The sequence below is a fragment of the Eptesicus fuscus genome, chromosome 24 (genome assembly GCF_027574615.1).
Source record: "Eptesicus fuscus isolate TK198812 chromosome 24, DD_ASM_mEF_20220401, whole genome shotgun sequence".
Classification (NCBI taxonomy): domain Eukaryota; kingdom Metazoa; phylum Chordata; class Mammalia; order Chiroptera; family Vespertilionidae; genus Eptesicus; species Eptesicus fuscus.
In genome coordinates this window covers 798686-825739 of record NC_072496.1, presented here as the reverse complement: position 1 = coordinate 825739, position 27054 = coordinate 798686, and the positions used below count along the sequence as shown (strand labels likewise).

The following is a 27054-nucleotide window of genomic DNA, read 5'->3' as shown; positions in this document are numbered from 1 at the left end:
GGGACTCGAAAGGCTCGCTCACAGCCTCCAGGGCTCTGCAGGGCCACGGGGCCCTCTGGACCAGGAGGAAAGCAAACCAGGGCTCAGAGAGGTCAAGCCACCTCGGCATGGCCACACAGCCTTGTCCGTGGCACAGCCGGAATGGGAATGTGGGGGTGGCCGAGAGGACCCGGCCTCTGGCGGTGACGCCACCCCGGCCCGTGCAGGTCCTTGGGACCTGGGAGTCCTGTCCTCCCGTCTCATGACCTGCCTCCTGGCAGGGGAGCCGATGACTCATCCTAAACCTTTCCCCATCGGGGAGCGGCTCGGGCCCGCGGTGGATTCCTCGGGCCGTGAGAAGGATCGAGGAGATTTGGGGAGCCAGGAGGAGCAGGATGCAGGGGCTGGTGCTCCCTTGCCTGCTGGGGTATCCCTGCCCCGCCCCTGGGAGGGGAGCCCTAACTTGGCCTTTTGGGGGGCCCTCGGCTGGGGCAGTGCTGGGCCTGGAGGCACTCGATTCGTACTGACTTGCTGACTGCACACGGCCTGCTGGACAGAATGTGCCCTCGCTGCAGCCAGAGTGGCCCCCCTGCCCCGGGGGAAAGCCGATCTGCCCTGTCAGCCCGTCAGTCCGTCTGGGTCCAGCTGGAACGTGCTCCGTGACACGGCGTCCCGGGAACCGCGGGCTGGAGCCACGCGGAGGACGGAGCCTGGGTCCCCTCTGGTGGCCTCCAGGACAGGGTGGGAAGAAATAACAGCCCGCGGCCGGCGTGGCTCAGGGGTTGAGCATCGACCTAGGAACCAGGAGGTCAGGGTTCGATTCCCGGTCAGGGCACATGCCCGGGTTGTGGGCTCCATCCCCGGTGTGGGGCGCGCAGGAGGCAGCCGACCCATGATTCTCTCTCATCATGGATGTTTCTCTCTCTCTCCCTCTCCCTTCCTCTCTGAAATCAATAAAAAAAAAAAAATTTATTTTTAAAAAAAGGTGCCCTAACCAGTTTGGCTCAGTGGATAGAGCGTCAGCCAGGGGACTGAAGGGTCCCGGGTTCGATTCCAGTCAAGGGCATGTATCTTGGCTGCGGGCTTGATCCCCAGCAGTGAGTGTGCAGGAGGCAGCTGATAGATGTTTCTGACTCTCTCTCCCTCTCCCTTCCTCTCTGTAAAATCAATCTATATATATATATTTAAAAAGGTTACTGCTACTCCCTCCTCAGCCTGACCCAGGTTCCCAGGATCAGGTAGCTCCTCCCCATCCAGACGGGGCAGGCCCACAGCTGTGTTCCCCGCCCCCCTGATTCTGCACCCCCCCCTCCATCCACAGGTGCCCCCTCTCCCGGGGAGACTCCCCCCTCCCCCCGCTGACCTCTCCCCACCCCTCTGCTGTGGGGCCTCCATTCCCGAGCTGTGGGCGTCCTCGGAGGCAAACGGAAGAAGAAAGGGATCGAGGTTTCGAGGCTCTGGGTGAGGCTCTGGGCTTTTGGGGCTCCCTTGCCACAGACCTGGAGAGGGCAGCACCCCGGAGCCAACCGGCCCAGGCTTGCTCCCGGCCGGCTCTCACTGGAAATCCCCTCCCACGCACCGCGGCCCTTTCATCGCCTTCCAGCCCCGTAACTCCTGACGCACGGGGGATCCCTTTGGTCTGGAGAGCGCCCGCTGCCCCCTCGCTGGCGGCCGAGTCTGGGCTTGATGGGCACCTGAACCCCGCGTGGGTCTGGCAGGGGCGGGGCCGTGGGCTCGGGGCTCAGGCCGGGGCCTGCAGGCTTCTCCCCTCTCCCGGGTCACGCTGGCCTCTGGGCGCTCGTGTTGACGGGCAAAGGGGCCTCCCTGGCGTGACCCTGGGCCGAGGGGACCCTGGGCCGAGGGGCAGGGACATCAGACTGGCTGACCCCCCCTCCCCCGCAATCTGCCCGGAACAGCCATGCCAACCTGGACACAGGGGCGAGTTAAGTGTGAGCCAGGCTCTGGGCAGGCCACTGGGAGACAGTTCTCTCTCTGTCTCTCTCTTTTAAAAATATATTTTTGTTGATTTCAGAGAGGAAGGGAGAGGGAGAGAGAGAAACATCAATGATGAGAGAGAATCATGAATCGGCTGCCTCCTGCACGCCCCCTACTGGGGATCAAGCCAGCAACCAGGCACGTGCCCTTGACTGGAATCAAACCCGGGACCCTTCAGTCTGCAGGCCGGCGCTCTATCCGCTAAGCCAAACCAGCTAGGGCATCTCTCTCTTTTTATAAAAAAAAAAAAAAAAAAAATGTTTTTATTGATTTCAGAGAGGAAGGGAGAGGGAGAGAGAAAGAAACATCAGTGATGAGAGAGAATCACTGACCGGCTGCCTCCTGCACGGCCCACTACTATGGACCAAGCCTGCCACCCGGGCACGTGCCCTTGACTGGAATCGAACCCGGGACCCTTCCGTCCGCAGGCTGACACTCTATCCACTGAGCCACACCGGCCGGGGCGTACGTGGAGGCACTTAAAGAGTTTTGCTCAGAAGGGACATTTCTCATCTCAGCCCAGAGCCGTGGTCGGCAAACGGCGGCTCGCGAGCCACATGCGGCTCTTTGGCCCCTGGCGTGTGGCTCTTCCACAAAACACCACGGCCTGGGCGAGTCTATGTGGAAGAAGTGGCGTTAGAAGAAGTTTACGTTTAAAAAATGTGGCTCTCCAGAGAAATGTCAGTCGTTGTGCTGTTGATAGTTGGCTCTGTGGACTGATGGGTTTGCCGACCGCGGGCCCAGAGCAAGCCAGCCACGCCATGAGGCCACCTCTGGTTTCCAGGGAGGAAGAGGGGTGTGACCCGGATGGGCAGAGAGCGTGGCCAGCCCTGAGGGACCAGCAGGGTGGCCACCAGGGACCCGTGGGTGTCGCCCGCAGGCAGGGAGAAACACCCCCCGTGGGCCCCGGACCAAGCCCAGGGGCCGCCCGGAGGAGTCTGGCCGCGGTCAGCGAGCGGAAGCGCAGGAGGCTCCGGGGCAGCGGCTTCAGCACCGCCCCGGGGCCTGTCCAGGCACGAAAATGCCCACGAAGCGCTTTCCTCCGACGACCTGCTTCCTGGGTTTTCCTGGCCTTTGGGGCGAGTCTTCCTGGGCCCATAAACTCAGAGCGTGCGAGGCGGGCGGGTCCCCGGAGGGCGGCCTGGGTCAGGGCCCCAGCGCCGCCTTCGCCTGGGAGCCGGGCAGCGGTGCCGGGTCCCAGGCCCCACCCCGAGCGCCGGAGCGGCATCTGCATTTTCACAAGCTCCCGGCCGCCTGGGAAGCGCTCCTCGGGCGTGGATGGAGGCCAGCACCCTCGCCTCACGCAGGCGCGGCGGAGGCCCCGAGGCGGGGAGGCCGGCCCAAAGTCACACAGCTGGTTCCCAGGTCGGTGCCACGGCTTGCCTGTGACGTCGTCGGCGCGGCGGCTGCCTAAAGCTTCACCAAAGCTCGGCTCCCTCTTCTGGGGTGCAGGGCTCCCGGCACCCCTTCGTGCTGCTGACGTAGGAACCAAATACGACGACAGGTGGACCCGTGCCAGCCCACGGTGTGTGCTCGGAGCTTGCTGGCTACTGCTATGGTCCTAGCAGGACTCCTCCCACCTCCCGGCACACGGAGGATTCTTTTAAAGGAGACCTGGGCGCTAGCCGGTTTGGCTCGGTGGAGAGAGCAGTGGTCGGCAAACTGCGGCTCGCGAGCCACATGCGGCTCTTTGGCCCCGTGAGTGTTTAGCAAAGGCCAGCTTAGGAGGACCCTGATTAAGTTAATCACAATGTACCTACCTATAGAGTTTAAGTTTAAAAAATGTGGCTCTCCAATGAAATTTCAATCGTTGTGCTGTTGATACTTGGCTCTGTGGACTCATGAGTTTGCCGATCCCTGGGATAGAGCGTTGGCCTGCAGACTAAAGGGTCTCGGGTTCGATTCCCGGTCAGGGCACATGCCAGGGTTGCAGGCTTGATCCCCAGTAGGGGGCGTGCAAGAGGCAGCCGATCCATGATTCTCTCTCATCATTGATGATTCTCTCTCATCATTGATGTTTCTCTCTCTCTCCCTCTCCCTTCCTCTCTGGAATCAATATATTAAAAAGGCTCCACAAAGCCCTTTTTAATATATTGTGGCTCAGTGGATAGAGCATGGGCCTGCGGACGGAAGGGTCCCGGGTTCAATTCCCGGTCAGGGCACATGCCCGGGTTGCAGGCTGCATCCCCAGTAGGGGGCGTGCAGGAGGCAGCCGATCAGTGATTCTCTCTAATCATTGATATTTCTATCTGTCTCTCTCTCTCTCCCTTCCTCTCTGAAATCAATAAAGAAATATATATATTTTTAAAAAAAGGCTCCACAAGTGATTCTCGTAATTGGGGGTGGGGTGGGGGGAGGGGAGAGGGGTTTGGGGTTGGGACCAGGGTGGCGGGAGGCAGGGCCCCCTCCCGCAGTTTATCCTGGGGGTTCTTCCCCTGCCGGGCTCACGGCCACCCCCTCACCTGATCCAGGTGTGGGTCCCTCCCACAGGACTTCCGCGCCCTGTTGGGGGATTCATTGCTCCCACACTTAACAGCGGCTCACCCCGTCCCCCCCTCCCTCCTCCCGGCCTCACCCCTCCGCTGGCTCCTCCGTCTCTGTCCTCCGCCCCAGGTGCCCCACAGGTGGCGAGGGCTCTGGGAGGAGGGAGGCTTCCTGAACGGGGCCTCCCACCAGGCGGCAGCTCTGCCCCATCGCGCCCGCCTGCCGCCCTGCACCCCTGGGTGCGCCCCTGGCACCCAGCTCAGAGATGCGAGGAACCGAGGAGAGCAATGCCTGAATGGACACCACGACCCTTGCCCCTCCGGGGCGCAGCCATCACCTGGGATTGCAGGGAGCCCCGCCCGCAGGGCCCAGGGGGCGGGGGAGGGATGTGCGGACTGGGCGCCGGCCTCCAGCTCCGACGCCACAGCGCCACCTGGCGGCGGGCCCTGCTCCCTGCAAGGTGCCACGCCCCCAGGTGCCGTCCCCTCTCTCCAGCCCTCCCGCTCGCCGACCCCCTCCCCACTACACTGCGCTGGGGGGCTTCAGGGGTCAGGGGTTCACTCCAAGGGGGTGCGTCCAGGCCCCCCCCATACAATGGGGCTGCTCAGGAAGGCGAGAGAGGCAGGAGGATTGGCCTACTGTCGGGGTGCAGAGACCTGCCCAAGCAGCCAGCAGAGGGCAGCATGTCCTCAATTTTGGGCCCCAAACCCCCATTCGGGCCTCTCCTGTGGGCCTCCCCCAGAGCAGAAGAGGATGCAGGTGTGTGTGGGGAGCCATCCATCCATCCATCCATCCCTCCACCCACCCATCCATCCATCCATCCATCCATCCCTCCACCCACCCACCCATCCATCCCTCCACCCATCCATCCACCCATCCACCCATCCACCCACCCACCCACCCAATCATCCATCCATCCATCCATCCCTCCATCCATCCATCCATCCATCCATCCATCCATCCATCCATCCATCCATCCATCCCTCCACCCACATCCATCCATCCATCCACCCAATCATCCATCCATCCATCCATCCATCCCTCCATCCACCCATCCACCCATCCCTCCTCTCCAGCACAAACCCTTCTGGAGACTCCGTGGGCCACAGCCTGGGCTGGACCCGGAGACCTTGCCCTTCCTGGGACTCAGCTGGACGGCAGGCCCCTCTGAGCCGCCCCAGCTACGTCACCTGTCACCTGGCTCGGGCCTCCAGTCCCGCCCTATTGATTGGTCCCACACAGGGTTAGGTCCCTGTCCCAGGGTCAGGGAGGGGGTCTGCCAGGCCCAAGGCTGGAACTGGTCACCGGGCCGTGATGTTCAGGAGGCTTGTTGCTATTACTTAGCAAAGCATCTGCTCCTTGTTTTATTTTTGTTGTTGTTGTTGTTTTTAAATATATTTTTATTGATTTCAGAAAGGAAGGCAGGAGAGAGAAACATCAATGATGAGAGAGAATCATTGATTGGCTGCCTCTTGCACGCCCCCTACTGGGGATGGAGCCCGCAACCCAGGCATGTGCCCTTGACCGGAATCGAACCCAGGACACTTCAGTCCGCAGGCCGACGCTCTATCCACTGAGCCAAACCAGCTAGGTAGGGCTGTTCATTGTTTTGTTTAAATTTAATATATTTTCATTGATGTCAGAGAGGTAGGGAGAGAGAGAAACATGAATGATGAGCATCATGGATCAGCTGCCTCCTGCACGCCCCCTACTGGGGATCAAGCCCGCAACCTGAGCATGTGCCCTGACCGGGAATCGAACCCTGTGCCCTCCTGGTTCCTAGGTCGATGCTCAAGCACGGACCCAGGCCGGCCGGGCCGTGAGGAATAAATTTGTTGGTTATAGGCCGTCCGTCCGCAGGGTGTTACTGGAGCCGGGTGCACGGAGGAAGGCAGGGCCCTGGCCGTGCTGGGCGTGGGCCAGGCCCTCCCTCCCACCCCCGGGCGGGTGCGCGAGCTCCCGATTTCACAGGGAAGTTCCCATGGCCCAGTTCCCCTCTCACACTGGGAACTTCCTCCCTTTCAACCCCGGAGACGTATGGGGGCCTCGCTGAGCCCCTCAAATCCCAAAGGCCTTGCCCAGCTTGAGTGGCTGAGCATCAACCCATGAACCAGGAGGTCACGGTTCAATTCCCAGCCAGGGCACAGGCCGGGGTTGCGGGCTCGATCCCCAGGAGGGGGCGTGCAGGAGGCAGCCAGTCCATGACTCTCTCTCATCATTGATGTGTGTCTCTCTCTCTCCTCCCTCTTTGAAATCAATAAAAATATATTAAAAAAAAAAAAAAAAAGTCCTGCCCTAACCAGTTTGGCTCAGTGGATAGAGCGTCGGCCTGCGGACTGAAAGGGTCCCGGGTTCGATTCCGGTCAAGGGCATGGACCTTGGTTGCGGGCACATCCCCAGTAGGGGGCGTGCAGGAGGCAGCTGATGGATGTTTCTCTCTCATCGATCTTTCTATCTCTCTATCCCTCTCCCTTCCTCTCTGCAAATAATCAATAAAATATATATTTTTAAAAAGTCCACCCAGTGCCACGCCCAGATGTGGGGTTCGGTTCGGTGAGAACCGCTTCCTGCTGTAATGCAAAGACAAACCCCTCCATCCCCAGACCTCCCGCTCCTCCTGCTCACGGAGCCTCCAGTCACCTCCCTCCTGACCCCCCCCACCGCCCCCCCTCCCCCGGCAGCGGCGTGACGGCGTGACGTGGAACCTGACACCGGAGCTCCGTTCTGATGGCTTTTATTGACCAAGTGAGGGGTCAGCTTGAACACAGCCCAGGCCCGCAGCCCTCCAGGCCCAGCTCCATCCCCTAGCCCCCTTCCTGTCCCTGGGAGCGTCGAGGCCACCCTCTCCCCCTCCTGCTGCTCTGACCTGGGGGCCTGGAAGGGAGGGGTGACGGGGCCAGAGAAGGCCCCGGGGAGGGGTGGGCAGGAGGGTCCTGAGCTCCGGGTGCAGCGGGGAGGGGTGTCCGGACGGCGTGCCTCCGTGTCTGAGGGCTGAGCGGCGTGGCAGCAGGGCACGGGGCTGGGTGTGTGTGGAGCGGGGGCCGCTGTCGCCGCAGCCTCGGGACCCCGGGTCAGGGGCGGAGCCGTCTCCCCTCAGAGCTGGGCCTCTGATAAACAGGGGTGGGTATCGGGGTGTTTCATGGGGACCCCCATCAGACCGGGAGCTGGGGAGGTCAGACCATATGCGGACTCTGGGGTTCTCAGACCTGGGTGTCCTCCCACCCCACGGGGAAGGACACCAATTCCCCACCGTCTCAAAGGTCATGGCCTCAAGGTCACCGCCTCCAAGGTCACGGCCTCAAGGTCACGGCCTAGGGGAGCAGGGGTCTCCTGTGGGCCAGGTCCCTGTCTCATGCCTCTCTGTCCCCTCCCCCGCTCCGGTGACTCCTGAGCTGGGGGGACCCCCCAGGCCTGTTCTGAGGGACACCCCCTTTCTCGCAGAGGAGAAGCTCTGGGGTCGGGAACCCACAGCCTCCCCTCTGCGCCCCGAGACGGGGGCTCAGATGGTGGTGGACGCTCAGCCGAGGAGGCTGAGGACGGAGGCCTGCGGGCGGGTGTGGGAGACGAAATCCGAGGAGACTCCCCCGCCGGTGACGGGGCAGACCCCAGGCAGGGGGCACCCCTGAGGGGGGCCCTCAGGCTGACCCCAAACCAGAGGGGCCCAGACACCAAGTTCCGGTCCCTGGTGACGAGCGTGGGCAGGGCTGAGGAGAGGCGTCCGGGGGGTGGCCGAGGCTGCGGGGAGGGGGTGGTGGAGATGGCACGTGGTGGTGGTGGGGGGGCGGGGGGGCAGGCGGCCTCACTCCGAGTGGACCAAGGCGCCCGCTCCCTGCCCGAAGCCAAAGCCCTTGGGCCCGAAGTTCTTGGCGTAGCATCCTGCAGAGGAGAGACCCCGTGGAGACACACCACCCCGGGCGCCCGCCGGGCCCTGCGGCGTGACGTCCCTGCACCCCCACTTCTGCAGCCCCCACCCCCAGCCCCACAGCGAGGAGGGTCCCGGCCCCCCCCTGTCCACCCCTCTCAACAGGGAGGACAGAGCTGTCGGCGGGGACAGCCCGGGACCAGGGCCCGGCACCGCTCTGCCCGCCCAGGCCATGTGCCCCGTGGCGCTGGCCGGGCCTCCCTCTGGGCTGTCCCCTGTCCCCTGTGTAAGGTGCCGCGGCCGCGGCGGCTACGAGATGCTCGGGGCCTGACCCCACGGCCAGGGCTTGGTTTACCCTGGGCCAGGGCATGGCCGCCCAGCCCCTGCCCCCCCCCCCCCCGGGCCTCCGGGCCTGGGCGCGAGGCCACACCCACCTTTGCAGTAAATCTCGCCGTCCTTGTCGGCCAGCGTGGTGGACTCCAGGCCTTTGCCGCACTTGGCACAGCGGAAGCAGGACTTGTGCCAGGACTGCGGGGGAAGGGAGCCCCCGTGAATGCTGCCCCGGGGACTAGGGCGCCCCCGTCCCGAGCCCCAGCCCCAGCCCCAATGTAATGAGGCAGGAATCTGCTCAGCCAGGGCTGCGGGAGGAGGCGCCCCGGGGCCGGGCAGCGGAGGTGCAGCCGGGGAGCTCACGGCATCTCACGTGCCGGACGGTCAGTGGCACCAGCTGACCCACGAAGGGAAGGCCGGGGGGTGGGGTCACGGCCCAGGGAGCGGACCCCAACCCGGATGAGCAGGGTCTCGGGTCTCCTGCAGGCCAGGGCCCTGTCGCGTGCCCCTCCCCCTCTCTGTGCCCCTCCCCCACGCTGGTGACAGTGCAGGGGGTCGCGCCTCCTCCAGACCCGTGGGGTCAGCGGGGTGGACACGGGCTTGCCCAGGCCCTGCCCTGACCCGCTGCACGGCCTCAGCCACTGCCTCCTCCGGGGCCGCTCTGCCCACCGGGCGGGATGACCCTGAGAACCAGGTCTGTGGGGGCCGCCTGGTCAGGAGAGCTTTGTCTCGCGGTCTCTCCGGGGGTCTCTCCGGGGGCAGCCCGGCCTCTGAGCTTTGTTTATTTTTTAAAAATATATTTTACTGATTTTTACAGAGAGGAAGGGAGAGGGATGGAGAGTTAGAAACATCGATGAGAGAGAAACATCCATCAGCTGCCTCCTGCACGCCCCCCACTGGGGATGTGCCTGCCACCAAGGTACATGCCCTTGACCGGAATCGAACCCGGGACCCTTCAGTCCGCAGGCCGACGCTCTATCCACTGAGCCACACCGGTGAGGGCCCGGCCTCTGAGCTTTAGAGTGAGGTGCCTCGTTCACCCAAAGGCCGTCCCTCTCTCCCCCACCCCTCCCCCCGGCAGCTTTCCCGGTGGGCTGGCCTGGCCAGAGGGTCCCTGAGCCAGTGGCGTCTGGTATGACTCTGTGACGTGCACTGAACTCGGCAGGGAAGGCCCACAGAGGAGCTCGGGGGGCCGGGGGGGCAGGGGGGGCGCACCGGGCCCAGGGGAGCAGCCTGGCCGGGACGGAGCCGCTCGGGCAGGAAGGCCCCTCAGAGACCAGCTCCACCGGCAACGGCTGCGCAGCCTCAGGGGGGAGGTGCCGACGGCCCTGCAAGAGGCAGGCGGCACCAGGCCCGACAGAACCAGGCCTTTTAAGGGCAAAGGGCCTCCCTCAGCACAGCCCCGTCCTGGGCTGGAGGCGCGGAAGCAGACTGACCAGCTCGGATTTCCTGGCCGCCAGAGACCTCTGCACGCTGCCTCCTCCTCCTCCCAGGGACGGGGACACGGGAGGGGGGCCCAGACCCCAGCCCCTCCCCAGAGCCCTGCCCGGAGCTCCCCCGGCTGGAGGAGGAGGACTCACTTGCAAACACACCCCACCCCCCCCCCCGCCCAGGGCCTCGGCCCCCCCCACCTCCAGCGGCACCCCCAAAGGCTCCCGCTCCTCAAGGTTTCTTTCTCGCCCAGGTCAGGGAGGGCCGGGCGGGCGGTGTGGCTCAGGGGTTGAGCGTCGACCTATGACCCAGGAGGTCAGGGTTCGATTCCCGGTCAGGGTTGTGGGCTCGATCCCCAGTGTGCAGGAGGCAGCCAATCCTGACTCTCTGTCATCACGGATGTTTCTCTCCCTCCCTCCCTCTCCCGTCCTCTCTGAAATCAATAAAAAATATATTTTAAAAAGGAAAAGAAAAGAAAGAAAAGAGACAGCCGGACGTGCCAAGTCCCGGGACCCACGTGTCAGGAAGGTGCGTCACGGGCCCGCCCTCCGCTCCCGTCGCCCGTGACCGGGCGGCCCCCTTACCTTCCCGGCACCGATCACCTTCTCCGCGGCGTAGACGGCCTGGCCGCAGCGGGGGCAGCGCTCGGAGCCCCCCATCTTCTGGGCGAACTTGGAGGCGTTGGGGTTGGTGGTGGGCCTGTGGCCGGGGGCCCTGCAGGACGGAGGACGAGGGGGGGGGTCTGCATCGCGTGGGCACGGCCCCGCCTCCGTCCCACGCGGGGAGGGCAGGGGCAGCTCTCCGAGCCGGTGACAGGGCCAGGGCCACGGGGAGCTCCTGGGTCGGCTCCCACGTCCCCGATGGGGACGCCCAGGGCCCCCACAAGGCTGTGCTGTTTCCCTGGAGACACCCAGCCGCCTGGTCACCAGCTGGAACCCCCCCACGCCGCGGCCCCGTGCCTGCCATCTGTCCGCCTTCAGACCGTTTCCAGACAAACGTGCGGACCCATCACTTCCGCCGGGTCGCGACCTTGGCTGGCACGTGGCAACTCATCCCTCCCGCCCGTCATTTCCGTCCATCCCCCGGGGCCCAGGAGCCGGCCGGGGTGACTGCCGACGGGACCACTGACAGCAGGTCAGGGGTCAGGGGTCACTGGGTGCCGGGGACCTAGTGCCAGACACCAAGGGACAGAGATGGCAGAGGCCGGCCTGGCTCAGACCCTCCCTGGCTGGGGACCCCGGTCCCGTCACTGACATCGGGCTGCGTTTTCTTAGCTATGAACAGGGGCCCGGCCGGCGTGGCTCCGTGGTGGAGCGTCGACCTAGGAACCAGGAGGTCACGGTTCGATTCCCGGTCAGGGCACATGCCCGGGTTGCGGGCTCGGTCCCCAGTGTGGGGCATGCAGGAGGCAGCCGATCCATGATTCTCTCTCACATCAATGTTTCTCTCTCTCTCACTCTCCCCCACCTCCCGTCCTCTCTGACATCCATAAAAATACACACCTCTAAAAAAAGGGGGACATGGGGCCCAGTTATCCCGGGGGGGGGCCCTCCCTCCCAGCTCTAACCGGCCACATAGGGGGGCGCCCGGCCTGCCTAGTTCCCCTGGGACCCCAGCTCCTCCGATGGGCCTGGCATGTAGCGGGGGCCCCACGGAGACCCCGGAAATAGGCCTTCGGAGCCGTCGATGTGGAACCAGCCGTGGCTGAGTGTCTGGGGGGCGGCGGGGCGGCGGGGGGGGGGTTGGGGGGCTCGGTACTCACTCCTCATGCCGGATGCCCAGCGACTCCCCCTTGTCGGTGCTGAGCGTGCCGGCGCCCTGCCCGTAGCCGTAGCCCTTGGGGCCGTACTTCTTGCCGTAGCAGGACCGGCAGTAGATCTCCTCGCCGTGCACGGCCACGGTCGTGCTGTCCAGGTTCTTCTTGCAGACCACTGCGGGGGGCGGGGGGCGGGGGACGGGGGGTGAGGGGGGAACGCAGCGCGTGAGGCCCCGGCGGCTCCCCCTCAGCCCCCAGCCCCCGCGCCTCCCCGTGCACGCGGGGTCTGGAGGAGGCAGCAGCCCAGGGAGCCCGGGAGGCCTTCACTCTGCCCACGAGAAAGAGATCACGTGTCCCGTGTCCCGTGTCCCGACAGGAGAGGAGAAAAAAGACAGGAAGGAAGGGAGGGAGGGGCGGGGCTTTCCGGCTCCCAGCAGTGGGGTCCAGGAGGGACGATCCGTGTCTACGTGGGGGGAGGGGGTGCAGGTGAAGCAATGCGCCCCAAAGGGAAATTTAGTATTTATTATTATTTTTGAAACACATTTCCTTTTTTTAAAAAATATATTTTTTATTGATTTTTTTTTTTACAGAGAGAAACAGAGAGGGAGAGAGAGTTAGAAACATCGATGAGAGAGAGAAACATCGATCAGCTGCCTCCTGCACACCCTCTACTGGGGATGTGCCCGCAACCAAGGTACATGCCCTTGACCGGAATCGAACCCGGGACCCCTCAGTCCGCAGGCCGACGCTCCATCCACTGAGCCACAACGGTGACGGCCACATTTCCTTTTTTAAAGTGTATTTGTATTGATTCCAGAGAGGAAGGGAGAGAGGGAGAGAGAAACATCCACGATGAGAGAGAATCATGGACCGGCTGCCTCCTGCACGCCCCCTACTGGGGATCGAGCCCACAACCCGGGCCTGTGCCCTGACCGGGCATCGAACCCTGACCACGCCGGCCGGGCTGTGTGTTGAGGTGGGAAAGGTTGCAGGGGCTCCCCCTCCCTGACCTGGGCCAGCAGAAACTTTGGGGAGCGGAGCACCTGGGGGTGCTGATGGGGGCGGGGGTGGAGGAGTGGGGCGTGGGGAGGGAGGCCCTGAGCAGGTGCGTGTGGGAGGCGGAGAGCACGGGGCCCGGGGAGGACAGGCAGAGCAGAGCCGCACGGCGGGCGGTTGTCAGGAGGATCTAGAAGTCGGGGCTCAGTCCGCCCGGCAGGGAGCCCCCGGAGGACGGACTGCAGGCCCTGGGTCCCCTCTGGCTGAGCCCCCGGGGCGCCTGGCGGAGGGACCCGTGGGAAGAGACCCCCCTTCTCTGCTCTCTGCGGCCCGGGTCCTGGGATTCCCCGTTCGTTCTGGGTCTTACGGGAAGCGCGTCCCGACTTCCACCCTAGAAGGGAATGTTGGAGGCCTCGGCCCGCTGTTCCCCGCGTCCCGGAGCCAAGCCCCAGGGAGGCGGCGGGAAGCTCCGTATTTGGGCTGCCCCAGCGCTGGAATGAGGCGGGGATCTCGAGGACAGGACAGGAGGGCCCTTATTTAGTCTGGAGCCTCTAAACCTGGGGCTCAGAGGGAGGGGACGCTGGCCCTTTAAAGGCAAGAGGGGGGGCCGGTTGCAAGGAGCCCAGCTTTAAACCTCCTGGGAGGGAGGAGGGAGGAGGGCGGAGGGGGAGGGGACAGGCAGGGCAGCTCCGGGGCTTTCTGTCCTCCGCGCAGGTTTGAGGGGGCAGTCCGTGGGGCACGGCTGAACCCCGATCCTTAAGGAATGTCCTGGAACCAAATGAACGCCGCAGGACAAGAGCCGAGGAAGCGGGTCCCCCCCACCGAGGAGCTGAGCATTCCCGCCAGCTGATCACATGCCCTACGCACCTACTGTGTGCGACACACCTACTGTGTGCGGCCACGGGAGCGCGGCGCAGGCCCCCTCCGTCCCTGCTCCCGGGTCAAAGGCCACGCTCCCCGAGTCCGTCTATCGCTTCATCCCGCCTTCCCGTCGTCCGTCCCAGACCCAGAAAGGGAATGTAGGCGCCACGCCGAGCCGAACCCAGAGCCAGGACCGCGGTGGTCAGGGGGGCTCTGGGGACACCCTCGGGCCTGGCCAGCCGGGAGCTACGGCCCTGCACGCCAGCCAGGCCCAGGCCGAGGCCCCAGCCCCGCGGCCGCTCTCTGCCTTAGAAGGAAAAGTCCTGTGACTCCGAGGGTTACTCTGAATTCCTGAACGCGAGCTGGACGCTCTTCAGGGCCCACGGAAAGCGACACCCTCTCCGTTCCAAACGGGCCGCTGCGTGCCCGCGGCCGTCCTGGGCACCGGGACCCAGCCCCGCCCCGCCCCACCCCGCCGGCGGGCACCTCCTGAGCTCCGACCCCAGAGCCCCCAGGGACCTGAGCCCGCTCCCCACGCGGGGCTGTGAGCTTCACAACACCCCCTTCAGCCCTGCTCTGCCGCCTGACTTTTTTATTTTTAATATATTTATTGATTTTTTACAGAGAGGAAGGGGGAGGGACAGAGAGCCAGAAACATCGATGAGAGAGAAACATCGACCAGCCGCCTCCTGCACACCCCCCACTGGGGATGTGCCCACCACCAAGGTACATGCCCTTGACCGGAATCGAACCCGGGACCCCTCAGTCCGCAGGCCGACGCTCTATCCACTGAGCCAAACCGGCTAGGGCGACTTTTTTTTTCTTTTAATATATTTTTTATTGACTTCAGAGAGGAAAGAGAGGGAGAGAGAGATAGAAACATCCATGATGAGAGAGAATCATGGATCGGCTGCCTGCTGCACGCCCCACACTGGGGATCGAGCCTGCCACTTGGGCATGTGCCCTGACCGGGAATTGGACCGTGACCTCCTGGCTCATAGGTCAACGCTCAACCACGGAGCCACGCCGGCCGGGCCACGTGGCCTGACTTGTACAACTGTTTCGAATCGTCCACACCTCCTCATGCCGTGGCCCCTGAATTCCTGACGAAGGGGAGGATTGGCCACAGCTGGCCTCCTGGTCGGGGATGAAGCAACATCCGAAAGCACAGAGGCCCTCGGGCCCCAGCAGCCCGGACCCTCATCCTGGCCAAGGCCAAACCCTCTAATTCGTCCTGAAAAAGTCAGCGGCCTGAACATTCCTCAGGGACGTGAGCTGCTGATAACAAGATGCTGCTGTCGGCAAGCGGACCAGGGCTAAGACCCCGCCCTTTCCCTTCCTCTCTGAAATCAATACAAATATCTATCTATATAAAAGCCTAATATGCAAATCGATTGCTATGACATGTGCTGACCACCAGGGAGCGGCGCCCATGGGCTGTGGCAGGGGCAGGGCCCTGCAGATCCAGCCGGCAGCAGGGAGAGGCCTGGCGAGCAGGTGGCCCAACTGGTTCCCACCCTGGATCGCAAGGCACCTGGGACGAAGATGCCCCAGACTCTCCTAAGGGTGCTTCCTGTGACACGGGAGGAGGGCCGGGGGCTGGGTCTTCGGCCCCTGCGGGGTCTCCTCTGTGACCCCGTCTCACTGAGGTCACCTGCTGAACACTCACTCTTCCTTTAGGCGCTTCACTGCCCGAGCCACAGCCCGGCATCCTTATCTCCCGGGAAACAGCGAGAAAACTCAGCCAGAGAGAAGCCCCCCACCCCCGTCCCCAGGGCAACCTGCCCATCACCACACAGAGATTAAAGCCGAGTCCTGGCCCGGCCCGGCCGGTGTAGCTCAGTAGTTGAACATCGACCTACGAACCAGGAGGTCTCGGTTCAATTCCCGGTCAGGGGGCGTGCAGGAGGCAGCCGATCCAGGATTCTCTCTCATCATGGACGTTTCTCTCTCTCTCCCTTTCCCTTCCTCTCTGACATCAATAAAAATATCTGTCTATATAAAAGCCTAATACGCAAATTGTCCCCTCTGTAGTTCAATCGATCGCTATGATGTGCGCTGACCACCAGGGGGCGGCGCAGAACGAAGGCAGGCCCCAGCCGGCAGCTGGAAGGCCCCGATCAGATCACCGGCCAGGCCTAGGGACCCTACCCGTGCACGAATTTCGTGCACCGGGCCTCTGGAATTTTAATAAAACAAAACGGAGCCCAACATAAACCCTGACAACAGAACTGGCTGAAACTGGGGCCATCCCAGCGTCCCCTCTGCCCGCCTTCCAGGGCACCGTGTCGGCGGAAGATGCCCCATCTTCAAACCCAGATCCTCAGCTCTGATCACAATGAACTGGGGACACCTCCCCACGACGTCACCTCCTGGGTGCTGGGAACACACCCCTCGTCCCTGGGCATCTGCCGCCTGCTCCCCCGGTCCCGGCTGGGATGGCAGCGAGCCCTGCTCTGGGCTGTCGGGCGCGGAGACCCAGGAGCTGGGGTTCCCCGTGGCCTGTCCCAGGCTGTGGGTGCAGGAAGGGGAGTGACCGAGGTGAGGGCTGGCTGGCCCCCAGCCAGGGCTAACCCGCAGGCCGGCGAACGCTTCGGCCGAACCCGCCTCCCTCTCCCGGGACACGGGACGGTGGCAGAGGGAGGAAGGACGGAGCGAGTGGAAAGTTCCCCTCACCGCGTCTCCGCAGCCTGGCGCTCGGCCCGCGCCCGCCCGCCGCCCCCACCGGCCCTGGCCCTGGCCTGTGTCGGCTTGGACAGCGGCTTCCGGGGAACAAAGGGCCCTTAAGTGCCTCCCGCCACCCCCCCCCCCCAGCCGGGGCTGCAGCCAAATGTCAGGCTGTTTACATACCACGCGGGGCCAGCTCCCTGGGGCTCCGACAGGCCCGGCCCTGGGGTGCCCCCCCCCTCACCCCCGTCCCCTTGGCAACCGCGGGCCAGGTCTACTCACTGCACAGGAAGCAGGATTTGTGGAAGCTGCTGCCTTCGCACTGCACCTCCTCGGCAAAGTACACGGTCTTCTGGCAGACGCCGCACTTCTTGCCTCCTCCCCAGTTGGGCATCCTGAACCTGGGCACAGAGACGGCCATGAGCCCCCAGGGGGAGGGCACGCAGGCCGCCGGGTCAGACGGCCGGCCCAGGAGAGGCAGGAGGAGAGCAGGCCAGCCCGGGCCGGCGCGGCTCCGTGGACAGAGCGTCGTCGGCCTGCGGTCCTTTTTCTCGGTTAGCGACCCCGACTTCCAGCCACAAGGCGTGGCCTGGCCTTCACCGAACCATCCCTGGCCCCTGGCTCGGGGAGGGGCCAGGATACACTGTCTTTGGGGCATCGATACAGAAGAAGGGAGCTGTGGGGGCTCGGAACCTGATCTTCTGAGAGAAACTTCTGGAAGCAGCTCCCCTCCTCCCTCGCCTGCAGTGAGGACAGGGGAGCAAGGGACTCTGGGCCGTTGTCCCCAGAGAGGGGCCGGCAGGCCCGGGCGGGCGGCGGCTGACAGCTGGGAACACAGAGCCGAGAGACAAAGAAACCCCAGTGTGCGGTGACATCACCAAGCCACCAGAACGCAGCCAAACCCTCTCTGAATTTTTCAGTTTAGAGAAACCAACAAAAAAGGAGAAAAGGAAAAAACAAACTCCCTTTATGGTCGAAGCCAGTTCCTTTATGACCGAATGCATCGCCCCCCCCTGGATTCCTAGGTCACAGCTTCTGGAATCGCTGTCCTCCTCCACCCCCCACGGCTGCCTCTGCTCTACAACCATCAGTGGCTCCCTAGTGCCCGAGAAAACCAAGTCCCCCCCCCCCCCCCGCTCCCTTTGAGCGTCCCCCACGGCACAGCCTCCACTCACTTTCTAGCTCCATCGCCTGTCACTGCCCCTCACCCACTGGTGATTTCTTTCTTTCTTATTAAATATATTTTATTGATTTTTTAACAGAGAGGAAGGGAGAGGGATAGAGAGTCAGAAACATCGATCAGCCTCCTCCTGCAAGCCCCCCACTGGGGATGTGCCTGCAACCAAGGTACATGCCCTTGACCGGAATCGAACCCGGGACCCTTCAGTCCGCAGGCCGACGCTCTATCCACTGAGCCAAACCGGTCAGTGCTGATTTATTTTTTAATATTTATACTGATTTCAGAGAGGAAGGGAGAGGGGGAGAGAGAGACAGACACATCCATGATGAGAGAGAATCGTGGATCGGCTGCCTCCTGCACGCCCCCCACTGGGGATCGAGCCCGCCACCCGGGCGTGTGCCCAGACCGGGAATCGAACCGTGACCTCCTGGGTCCTAAGTCGATGCTCAACCACGGGTGACTGAATCGCTGAGTCAGGCCTTCAGTGCCCAGGGCAGGGCCTGGCCGGGGGAAGTGGTGGGTCAGGCCTGTGCAGAGCTGGGGGGGGGGGGGACGCTGCATGAAGTGGGGGTGGGGGGGGTTGGAGCTGGGGTCGCCGTCCCTTCCCGTGCGGCTGTGACGGGTTGTTGACCACTGCGGGCGGCCAGCCTCCCCGTCCAGGTCTGGACCGGCCACGGCTGACGCACGTCCCACACACGCCCGCAGGTTGGGTTTCTCCGACGGCACCTGACTCGGCACCATCCTTGGACCCCTCCTGGGGCCTGAGCTCCCTCACCCCCGGGGACTGCCCTCAGGCCCCCCAGTTCACCCCGCCCTCTCTGCCATGGGGCTCTAGGGACCAGCTGCCTGGTTCAGCGAGAGTTCAGGGCTGCTGCCCGGCCGTCGTGGCTCAGAGGTTGAGCGTCGACCAGAAGGTCAGGGTTCGATTCCCGGTCAGGGCACACGCCTGGGTGGTGGGCTCGATCACCAGTGTGGGGCGTGCAGGAGGCAGCCGATCCATGATTCTCTCTCCTCATGGAGGTTTCTCTCTCTCTCTCTCCCTCTCCCTTCCTCTCTGACATCAATAAAAATATTTTTTTAAAAAAGATAAACTGCCAAAACCGGTGTGGCTCCGTGGATAGAGCGTCGGCCTGCGGACTGAGGGGTCCCAGGTTCGATTCCGGTCAAGGGCATGTACCTTGGCTGCGGGCACATCCCCAATAGGGAGTGTGCAGGAGGCAGCTGATGGATGTTTCTCTCTCATCGATGTTTCTAACTCTCTATCCCTCTCCCTTCTTCTCCATAAAAAACCAATAAAATATATTAAAAAAAAAAAGATAAGCCATCTCAGAGGTGAATGGTCCTTAAGTGCCCGGACCCTCCTCTGGTCCAACCAGTCAAGCAACGCCCGGCTCCGTCCGTGGCTCTGTGTCCGGTGGAAAAACCCCGCCTCTCCCCGCCCAGCAGCTCACCTGCCCTGGGGCCACAGAGCGACTCCTGGCCAGAGCCCCGGTCCCCGCCCACGCACGCGGTCCGGTCCGGTCGGGACCTGCCAGGTGTTTGCTGAGCTAGGGGCGTGCTCTCACGTCACCTGAGCCCCGTGGTATCTGGCCAGGTACACGGGATCCAGCCCTTCCCGCAGGCCCCGGGGCAGGAGGGCAGCCAAGGGGAGGGAGGAGGGAGGCAGGAGGCGGGGCTCAGGGCTCGGGGCCTGCACCGTCCAGTCCAGGAAGAGACCTCCCCGGACAGGAATGGTCGCTGGCAGGGGACACGTGGCCGGCGTGGAGACCTCGACCCCACGTCTCACGAGGATTCCTTTTCTCCTTTTATGTATTGGTTTCAGAGAGGAAGGGAGAGGGAGGGAGAAACATCCATGGGATGTGCGAGAGGATCACGGACCGGCTGCCTCCTGCACGCCCCACACTGGGGATCGAGCCTGCAACCCGGGCATGTGCCCTTGACCGGGAATCGAACCATGACCTCCTGGTTCCTGGGTCAAAGCTCAACCACGGAGCCACGCTGGCCGGGCTCACCAACCAGGATTGCTTCGGAGCCCTGAACGCAAGTCTCCACCCTAATCAGGGAGCCAGCACCACCCCAGGCCCGTGGCCCCCAGCTCAGCCGGGCCGCCCAGCTCAGCTCGCTCACTCTCTGCGTGGAGTTTTCTCTCCAAGACCATGTCCCGGGGCCCTCGTGGGACTGTGGGTGACAAAGGCGGGGCTCTCTGGGCCTCCTCCTCTCCTGCTGGCCCTCCAACGCCTGGCACCGCTCAGCTCTGCTCCCCTCTCCCCACCCCCCTCCCCCCGGGAGCTCAGAAATCTGAGGGTCGACCGAGGCAGACGCTGGGGCCTGCGGTTTCAGAATTCCGAGACCCTTCCGGGAAACCCTGTATCCTCGTGCGTCTCCGGAGGGATCCACGGATCCAGTGTCGGTGCTTTCCTCTGGAATGAATCCAGCGTCGCGGGGTAACCATCGGTGACCCCGTGCGGAAAGGCCTGCATGATTTCTCTTCCGTTCATGTTTAAAAACAAGTTAGCGCCCGCCCGGCCGGCCTGGCTCCGCGGTGGAGCGTCGACCTAGGAACCAGGAGGTCAAGGTTCGATTCCCGGTCAGGGCACACGCCCAGGTTGGGGGCTGGATCCCCAGGGTGGGGCGTGCAGGAGGCAGCCGATCCGTGATTCTCTCTCCTCATGGATGTTTCTCTCGCTCTCTCCCTCCCTCTCTCTTCCTCTCTGAAATCAATACAAACATACGTTAAAAAAGTTAAAAATTAAGTAAAACAAGTCAGCACTCTTCTCTTATTAAATGGAACATAAGAAAGGTTGTTTGCAGTGGACGTCCCAGATAACGGGGGCGGGCGGGCTCTGGCTGCCCCCGCTGCGACGCCCCCGGAGGCGGGGAGGACTCAGGCCGCCTTCCTGGGGAAGCTCTGGAATTGCCGGGGCCTGGACGGCCGCCTCCGTATTTACACGCTTTACCATACATGGGCATCCCTGGGCGCTGACGTCAGACGGATTCCTGGGAAGCTGCGTCTGCAGCCAGGCATCACCATGGCGATGACTGACAACTGGAAGCCGCAGGCTCCTGTCAGCAGGACCCCGGCCCTCCCCCCGACCAGCTCCCGTGTGTATGTGCGTGCGTGTGTGTGTGTGTGTGTGTGTGTGCGCGCGTGTCTTTCCTCAAGCAGACTCTTTTCCTGCAAACCTGCCCCCACATTCAAACACTCATCAGACCTGAAAACGTACCCACTGGGCCCGGCTGTCGTGTGTCAGGGGTTGAGCGTCGACCTGTGAACCAGGAGGTCAGGGTTCGATTCCCGGTCAGGGCACATGCCCCGGGTTGTGGGCTCCATCCCCGAGTAGGGGGCGTGCAGGAGGCAGCGGATCCGTGATTCTCTCTCATCACGGATGTTTCTCTCTCTCTCCCTCTCCCTTCCTCTCTGAGATCCATAAAAACATATCTACTTCTTAAAAATGCCGTTTCCCCTCCCCTGGCGCTCACTACGGCTCCTGGGAAAGCCGGGGGCCGGTGACTGTCTGTGAGGTGTGCACGTGTCCCCGCTCCGCCACGAGCCACGGCGACCCCATCCCTCACGCACCCCTTTCACGGCCCAATGTTTACCCATCCCCGACGCAGGGTCAGCACAGGGCTCCGAGCCTGCCACTCCGGCCGGAACCCCGGCTCCCGAGGCAGACGCTCGCAATTAAGAAAGAAAGCAGGGGGGCCAGGAAGGAAGGGGCCGGGGCAGACGGGGGGGGGGGGGGCAGGCGGGGGGGGGGCGGCAGGGCGGTGGCTCTGCTGTCACTCACAGGTTACTGAAGGGCAGACCAGCGGGTTGGGGAGGGGGAGTCTGCCCTTCAGCTTCTCCCTGCGTCCCCCCCCCAGACCCTCTGCAGGGACAGGGCTCCCTCCCTCTCCTCTGGCCCGGACCCCGCCCTCTGCCCCACACACTTCCTTCCCTGTCCACCCCGCAGCCCCACACCCTCCCAGAGGCCAAGGGTCAGTCCCCATCCTCTGGGAGAGTTTGACGATGGCTGAGTGAGAGCAGGGGAAGCTGAGCACATTCACCGTTCCCCCCCCCAAACCCCAGCTAGGAGGGGGGGCAGGGAGAAGACAGTGGCCGACCCCAGTTCGTCCCAGTCCCTGCGCTCCACCCCCAAAGGGAACGGAGCTGGGAGAAGTCACTTGTCCGAGGTCACACAGGGTCGAGCAGCAGCCAGTTCGCCTTCACGCCACCTCTCCCCCGACTCTCCCCCGACTCGGGGTGCCTCTCCGGCTCCGGCCCAGCGGGCGCGGGACCCCAAGGCTAGCCCTCTGGGCTGGGAGGGGCCTGTCCTTCATCCACCCCATCGGTCAGGGGTCAGGGCTCAGGGCTCCAGGGAAGGGCCTGGCCTCACCCACTGCCCCAGGGCTAGACCGGGGGCCGGAGCCGATGACGCCAGCACAGGGACCTTCAGAATATTCACCCGCCTGTGAGCAGACAGAACACCTGCCCGGCCGGCCGGTGTGGCTCAGTGGCTGAGCATCCACCTAGGAACCAGGGGGTCAGGGTTCGATTCCCGGTCAGGGCACAGGCCCGGGTTTGGGGCTCGATCCCCAGTGTGGGGCGTGCAGGAGGCAGCCGATCGATGGTTCTCTCTCATCATGGATGTCTCTCTCTCTCTCTCTCTCTCTCTCTCTCTCTCTCTCTCCCTTCCTCTCTGAAATCAATAAAAATACATTTTAAAACGAAACAAACACCTGCATCCGCTGCATGCTGGGTAAATGTTGGGTAACATATGCAACTCGCTGTGACTGAGCTCAACACCAGCCCCCCCGCCCCCCCAGCCTTCAAGGACTGAGGCCCCCATGCACCCGTGGCGGTGATTTGGGCTCCGAAACCGTCCCCATTCGCACCGAGACGTGGGTGGTGGAGGGGGAGCCTTGCGCTTCCATCCGGTTCTTTGGGGACTGAAAACGCACCCCAAGTCCCGGGCCGCACTCGCCCGCAGGCTCTCCCAGGCCCGGGGTGGGGGGAGGGTGCGGGAGGGGGGAGCGCCGATGCCTCCCCCCCCACCCCATCCCCAACCCCCGCGCGGTGCCAGGGGCGCCAGGGGCGCGCAAAATGGCCCGCTGTGCAGCTGGGGGACCAGCGGGGGGCGGGCACGTGGGAGCCCCGGCGGGGAGGGACCCGGCGCCTCCCGGAAAGAGAAGCGCCGCCGCCGGGCTGACCGCCGCCCCTGCTCCGCCCTCCGCGCCCGCGCCCGGCCGCGCCGCTTTCCTCCAACTTTCCCGGCGGCGGGGAGGACCCGGGGGCGCCCGGGAGCGCGGGGCGGGGGGCGCCGCGGAGGAGCCGGGGTTCCCCCGCTGGGAGCCGGCTGGGCCCGGGGGCGCGCGGCCCGGGGCGCCCTCCGCCGATGCGCTGACCGGGCGCCCCCGGGCGCACTCACCTGCGGCGGGCGGGTCGGGCGGCTCTGCGGGAAGCGCTCCGCGGCGGGTGTCCCGTGCGCCCCGCGCGCGCCGTTTTGTCCCGACCCGGGAAGGCGTGTCCCGGCCCCGCCCACCTGTGGGCTCTGCACTCAGCACTCTGCGGGCTGACGTCAGGGCGCCGGCCCGCGGGGCGCCCCCCCTTTCCCCGACCCGGGCGGCCGGGGGGAGGCGGAGGGCTGGGGGTGGGGTGGGACCGGAGAGGCGCGGCTCCGGCCGGCCCCGTGGACCCACTGTGCGCTCAGAACCTCCCACGGGGCTCCCGTCGGCCAGATGGTAAGGTGGGCACGTGATCTGAGACCCTGAGGAACTCGCGGCCCCAGGGAATGGGGCGGGGGGCGGGGGAGGAGGGAAGTTGGGGAGGTCCCACGGTTGGGTGTCCCCGTGCAAGGGGTGGGGGACCCATTTGGGCGCCAGACTGAGACAGGTCTGAGCTGGGGTCCTGCCCCTTCGCTCACGAGCTGAGGTCTGTGAAAGGGGGTGATGCACAGGGGGTTGTGGGGGACAGGGTCCCGCCCCCCTAAACACACACACACACACACACACACACACAAACACACACACACACGATGATGCTCAGTCAATGTGAACTCGCCTCCTCCGGCAGCTCGTGTCCCCTCAGGGGTCCCCCATGTTCCCTGCTGTCCAGAGGACGCCCCAGCCCACAAGCAGCCGTTCGGAGAAGTGGGGACCTCCCCCCTTGGGCAGGGCTGACACACACACACCTACCCGCCAGCCTGGGCTTCCTTCAAAACCCCCCATGGCTGCCCTACCGGTGTGGCCCAGTGGATAGAGCCGGTCCTGCAGACGGAAGGGTCCCAGGTTCGATTCCTGTGTCAGGGGCATAAACCCGGGGTTGTGGGCCCGGATCCCCAGTCGGGGGCGTGCAGGAGGCAGCCGATCCATGATTCTCTCTCATCATTGATGTTTCTCTCTCTCTCTCTCCCCCCTCTCCCTTCCTCTCTGAAGTCAATAAAAATATATTAAAAGCCCTAGCCGGTTTGGCTCAGTGGATAGAGCGTCGGCCTGCGGACTGAAGGGTCCCGGGTTCGATTCCGGTCAAGGGCATGTACCTTGGTTGCGGGCACATCCCCAGTGGGGGACGTGCAGGAGGCAGCTGATCGATGTTTCTAACTCTCTATCCCTCTCCCTTACTCTCTGTAAAAAATCAATAAATATATTTAAATATATATACATATTAAATAAATAAATAAACAAAAAAAAACCCACGTTGCTGAATTAGTGCTCGCGCTTCCAGGAGTGGAATTGAGCGTCTATCTGGTCACCCCGAAAATGAAGCCTTTTTCCGGGCGCTCCTTGCTCCCCGCCATCAGAAACGGCACCCCTTGGGCCAGGGCTCTGCTATGAGATGAGGTCGTGTACGAGCGCCCGCCCGGCGGTGCTTCCGTGGGGGGAGGAGCCGGGAGAGTCCCCGGTGATGCCCCGCGCTGAGCATGGCGTAGATCAACAGGTCCAGGGATTCAACTCCAGAGCCACCATCCGGGCAGACGCCGCGGGCAGCCAGCCCGAAGGTCCTGCTCGCTCTCCTGAGATCACCCCTCCCCCCCTCAGTTCCCGGGATCCTAGAGGGAGGGGCTGTGGAGTCCTGCCCTGTCCTCTCCACCTCCCATCCCCCTCCCCACCCCGCTTTTACAAAGCGGCAAACTCCTGCCCTTTCTTCCTTGGTCAAGCACTTACTTAGACATTATATATATATATATATATATATATATATATATATATATATCCTCCTATATAATAGAAGGCTAATATGCAAATTGACTGAACTGCGGAATGATGTGTCGCTATGATGTGCGCTGACCACCAGGGGGCAGACACTCAATGCCGGAGCTTCCCCCTTGGTGGTCAGTGCACTCCCACAGGGGAGCTCCACTCAGCCGGAAGCCGGGCTCACGGCTGGGGAGCACAGCAGCCTCTCCCGCCTCCACGGCAGCACTAGGAGCGGGCCTAAGCTGGCAGTCGGACATCCCCAAGGGCTCCTGGACTATAAGAGGGCACAGGCCAGGCTGAGAGACCCCCCTCCCTCCCCGAGTGCACGAAGTTCATGCACCGGGCCCCTAGTATATATATATATATATATATATATATATATATATATATATTACACTAAAAATCCTTCATGGCTTAAAAATGCTAACCATCCTCTGCGCCTTCAGCGGACTCGTCAGCTGTGAAAAATGCAGCCTCTTCGAAGCGCCATCGGCGAGGCGGCCTGTGTCCAGGACTCAGGACGCTGACCCTCACCCACAGGACTGCCCCGGGCCAACCAGGCTGTCTGGTCCCCGGGCACGTCCACCCCACGACGGTGTCCGGACCCCGGTCCTGGGAGCCGTCCAGACAGAGCTGGAGATAAGGGAGGTCTAGGCAGCCCGGCCTTATCGGCTGTGTTTCCAGAACCTTCCACCCTGCGGTCACCACGCCTCCCTGCGGGGCGCTGGGCTGGGATTTTTCACGGCCTTTTTGCTTGTAGAGAAGACTCCGGGGTCAGCGAGGGCCTTGGGGTTGAGGTGGCGAAAGGTACGCGGGTCACCGTCCAGACGCACAGGGATGGGCCTATGATGACATCACAGGCCGTCCTCAGTCCTGAGGCCGTGCCCCGAGCTCCCCTCCTGCCTCCGTTAAATAGCTGGGCCCAGTCGGGCCTGCCCAGCCGCCCGCAGCCCCACCTCGGCGCCGACGGCGTGGTCAGGGCTGCGCTGGGCGCTGGGCGGTGGCAGGAGGCCCGGCGGCCTCTGGACCAGCGTGGGGATGCGGCGTCTCCGGCTCTTTCCGGCTCTGGATCTTCCTGGGGCGTTCTGGACCGGCTCTGCGTTCTGAGGCTGCGACAAGGCAAGTCCAGGGGGGGTGCCCAGTGGCTCGGACCAGGACCCTCGGTCTCTGGACTCACGTCCCCAGGGCGGGTCCTGGGGCTCCTGGGGGTTTGCAGGGGACGTGAGCCTGGCAGCCAGGCCAACCCAGAGGTGGGAAACTCCGTCTGGGGGTCCAGGAAGGTAAAATGCTTAGAGGCAGCCCGGCCGGCGTGGCTCAGGGGTTGAGCCTCAGCCTATGACCTGGGAGGTCACGGTTCGATTCCCGGTCGGGGCACATGCCCGGGTTGCTGGCTCCATCCCCAGTGGGGGGCGTGCAGGAGGCAGCTGATCCATGATGCTCTCTCATCATGGATGTTTCTCTCGCTCTCTCCCTCTCCCTTCCTCTCTTACATCAATACAAATATTTCTATTTTATTTTACTTTTTAAAATATATTTTGTTGATTTTTCACAGAGAGGAAGGGAGAGGGATAGAGAGTTAGAAACATCGATCAGCTGCCTCCTGCACGCCCCCCACTGGGGTTGTGCCCGCAACCAAGGTACATGCCCTTGACCGGAACCGAACCCGGGACCCTTCAGTCCGCAGGCCGACGCTCCATCCACTGAGCCATACCGGTTAGGGACAAATATTTCTATTTTAAATGCTTGGAGGCAGGAAAAGGGGAAATCCATCTACAAAGAAACGGGGGGTGGGCGGGGACTACAGGGGACTCTGTGAAGGCCCAGACCGGGCCAGGGGAGCTGAAGGGATGCCGGGGGACTCCCTCGGGGAGCCTCAGGGCGGGTGAAACAGGCTGCATGCCTTTTTAAATGACCACTTCCTCCTCCCGCCCTGGGCCCCAGCCACTCGCTGCTGCCCCTCCCTCTGCAGCCTCCCTGCTACTTGCTGCCTCGGAGAACAGGCCTCTGTGGCATGTGTGCATGTGTGCATGTGTGTGTGCGCGCGTACCTGTGTATGTATTTGTGTGTGCATGTGCGTGTGTGCATGCATGTGTGTGTGCATGTGCGTGTGCATGTATGGGGGGAGGATGTGGCTCCCTCCTGGGAGTGTGGGCAGGCACGCTGGCCGCAGGGAGGAAGGGGAAGGAGCTCGGGGACTGTGCACCTTCCCGTATCCTGAGCCCCGAGGCCTGGGCAGCTGTGGCCACAGGCAGGGGCTGAAGGCTCAGGGGAGGGTCCCCCCTAAGGGATGCAGTTCCATTCCTGGCTCGTCCAGGACACTCCGCCTTTTCTGCTCCT

At 63.5% G+C, this 27054-nt stretch overlaps 1 protein-coding gene across 4 annotated transcripts; it reads right to left on the bottom strand.

The window, feature by feature from the left end:
• Window positions 1-7176: 7176 nt before the first annotated feature.
• CSRP1 (cysteine and glycine rich protein 1) lies at window positions 7177-23043 on the bottom strand. 4 transcript variants are annotated; one of them, XM_054713044.1, is made up of 6 exons: window positions 22950-23043; window positions 16644-16762; window positions 11844-12012; window positions 10666-10795; window positions 8755-8848; window positions 7177-8334 (listed from the first exon to the last, which is right to left on the bottom strand). In XM_054713044.1, the coding sequence occupies exons 2-6, from the start codon at window positions 16753-16755 to the stop codon at window positions 8258-8260; spliced, it is 582 nt and encodes a 193-aa protein (XP_054569019.1). In that variant the 5' UTR covers window positions 16756-16762; window positions 22950-23043; the 3' UTR covers window positions 7177-8257. The 4 variants fall into 4 exon arrangements, with proteins under 4 accessions (XP_054569019.1, XP_054569018.1, XP_054569017.1 ...); XM_054713043.1 differs by lacking the exon at window positions 22950-23043 and adding an exon at window positions 17055-17078; XM_054713042.1 differs by lacking the exon at window positions 22950-23043 and adding an exon at window positions 16962-17032 and having other exon boundaries at window positions 7177-7565.
• Between the last annotated feature and the right edge of the window lie 4011 nt (window positions 23044-27054).

What these genes read in the sequence shown, in the direction of transcription:
- CSRP1 (XM_054713041.1), bottom strand. An exon ending in CTGGGCATCCGGCATGAGGA is followed by an intron (nt 10,796 to 11,843) that starts GTGAGTACCGAG and finishes TCCGTCCTGCAG; the next exon opens with GGCCCCCGGCCACAGGCCCA. An exon ending in CGGCGAGATTTACTGCAAAG is followed by an intron (nt 8,335 to 8,754) that starts GTGGGTGTGGCC and finishes TCTCCTCTGCAG; the next exon opens with GATGCTACGCCAAGAACTTC.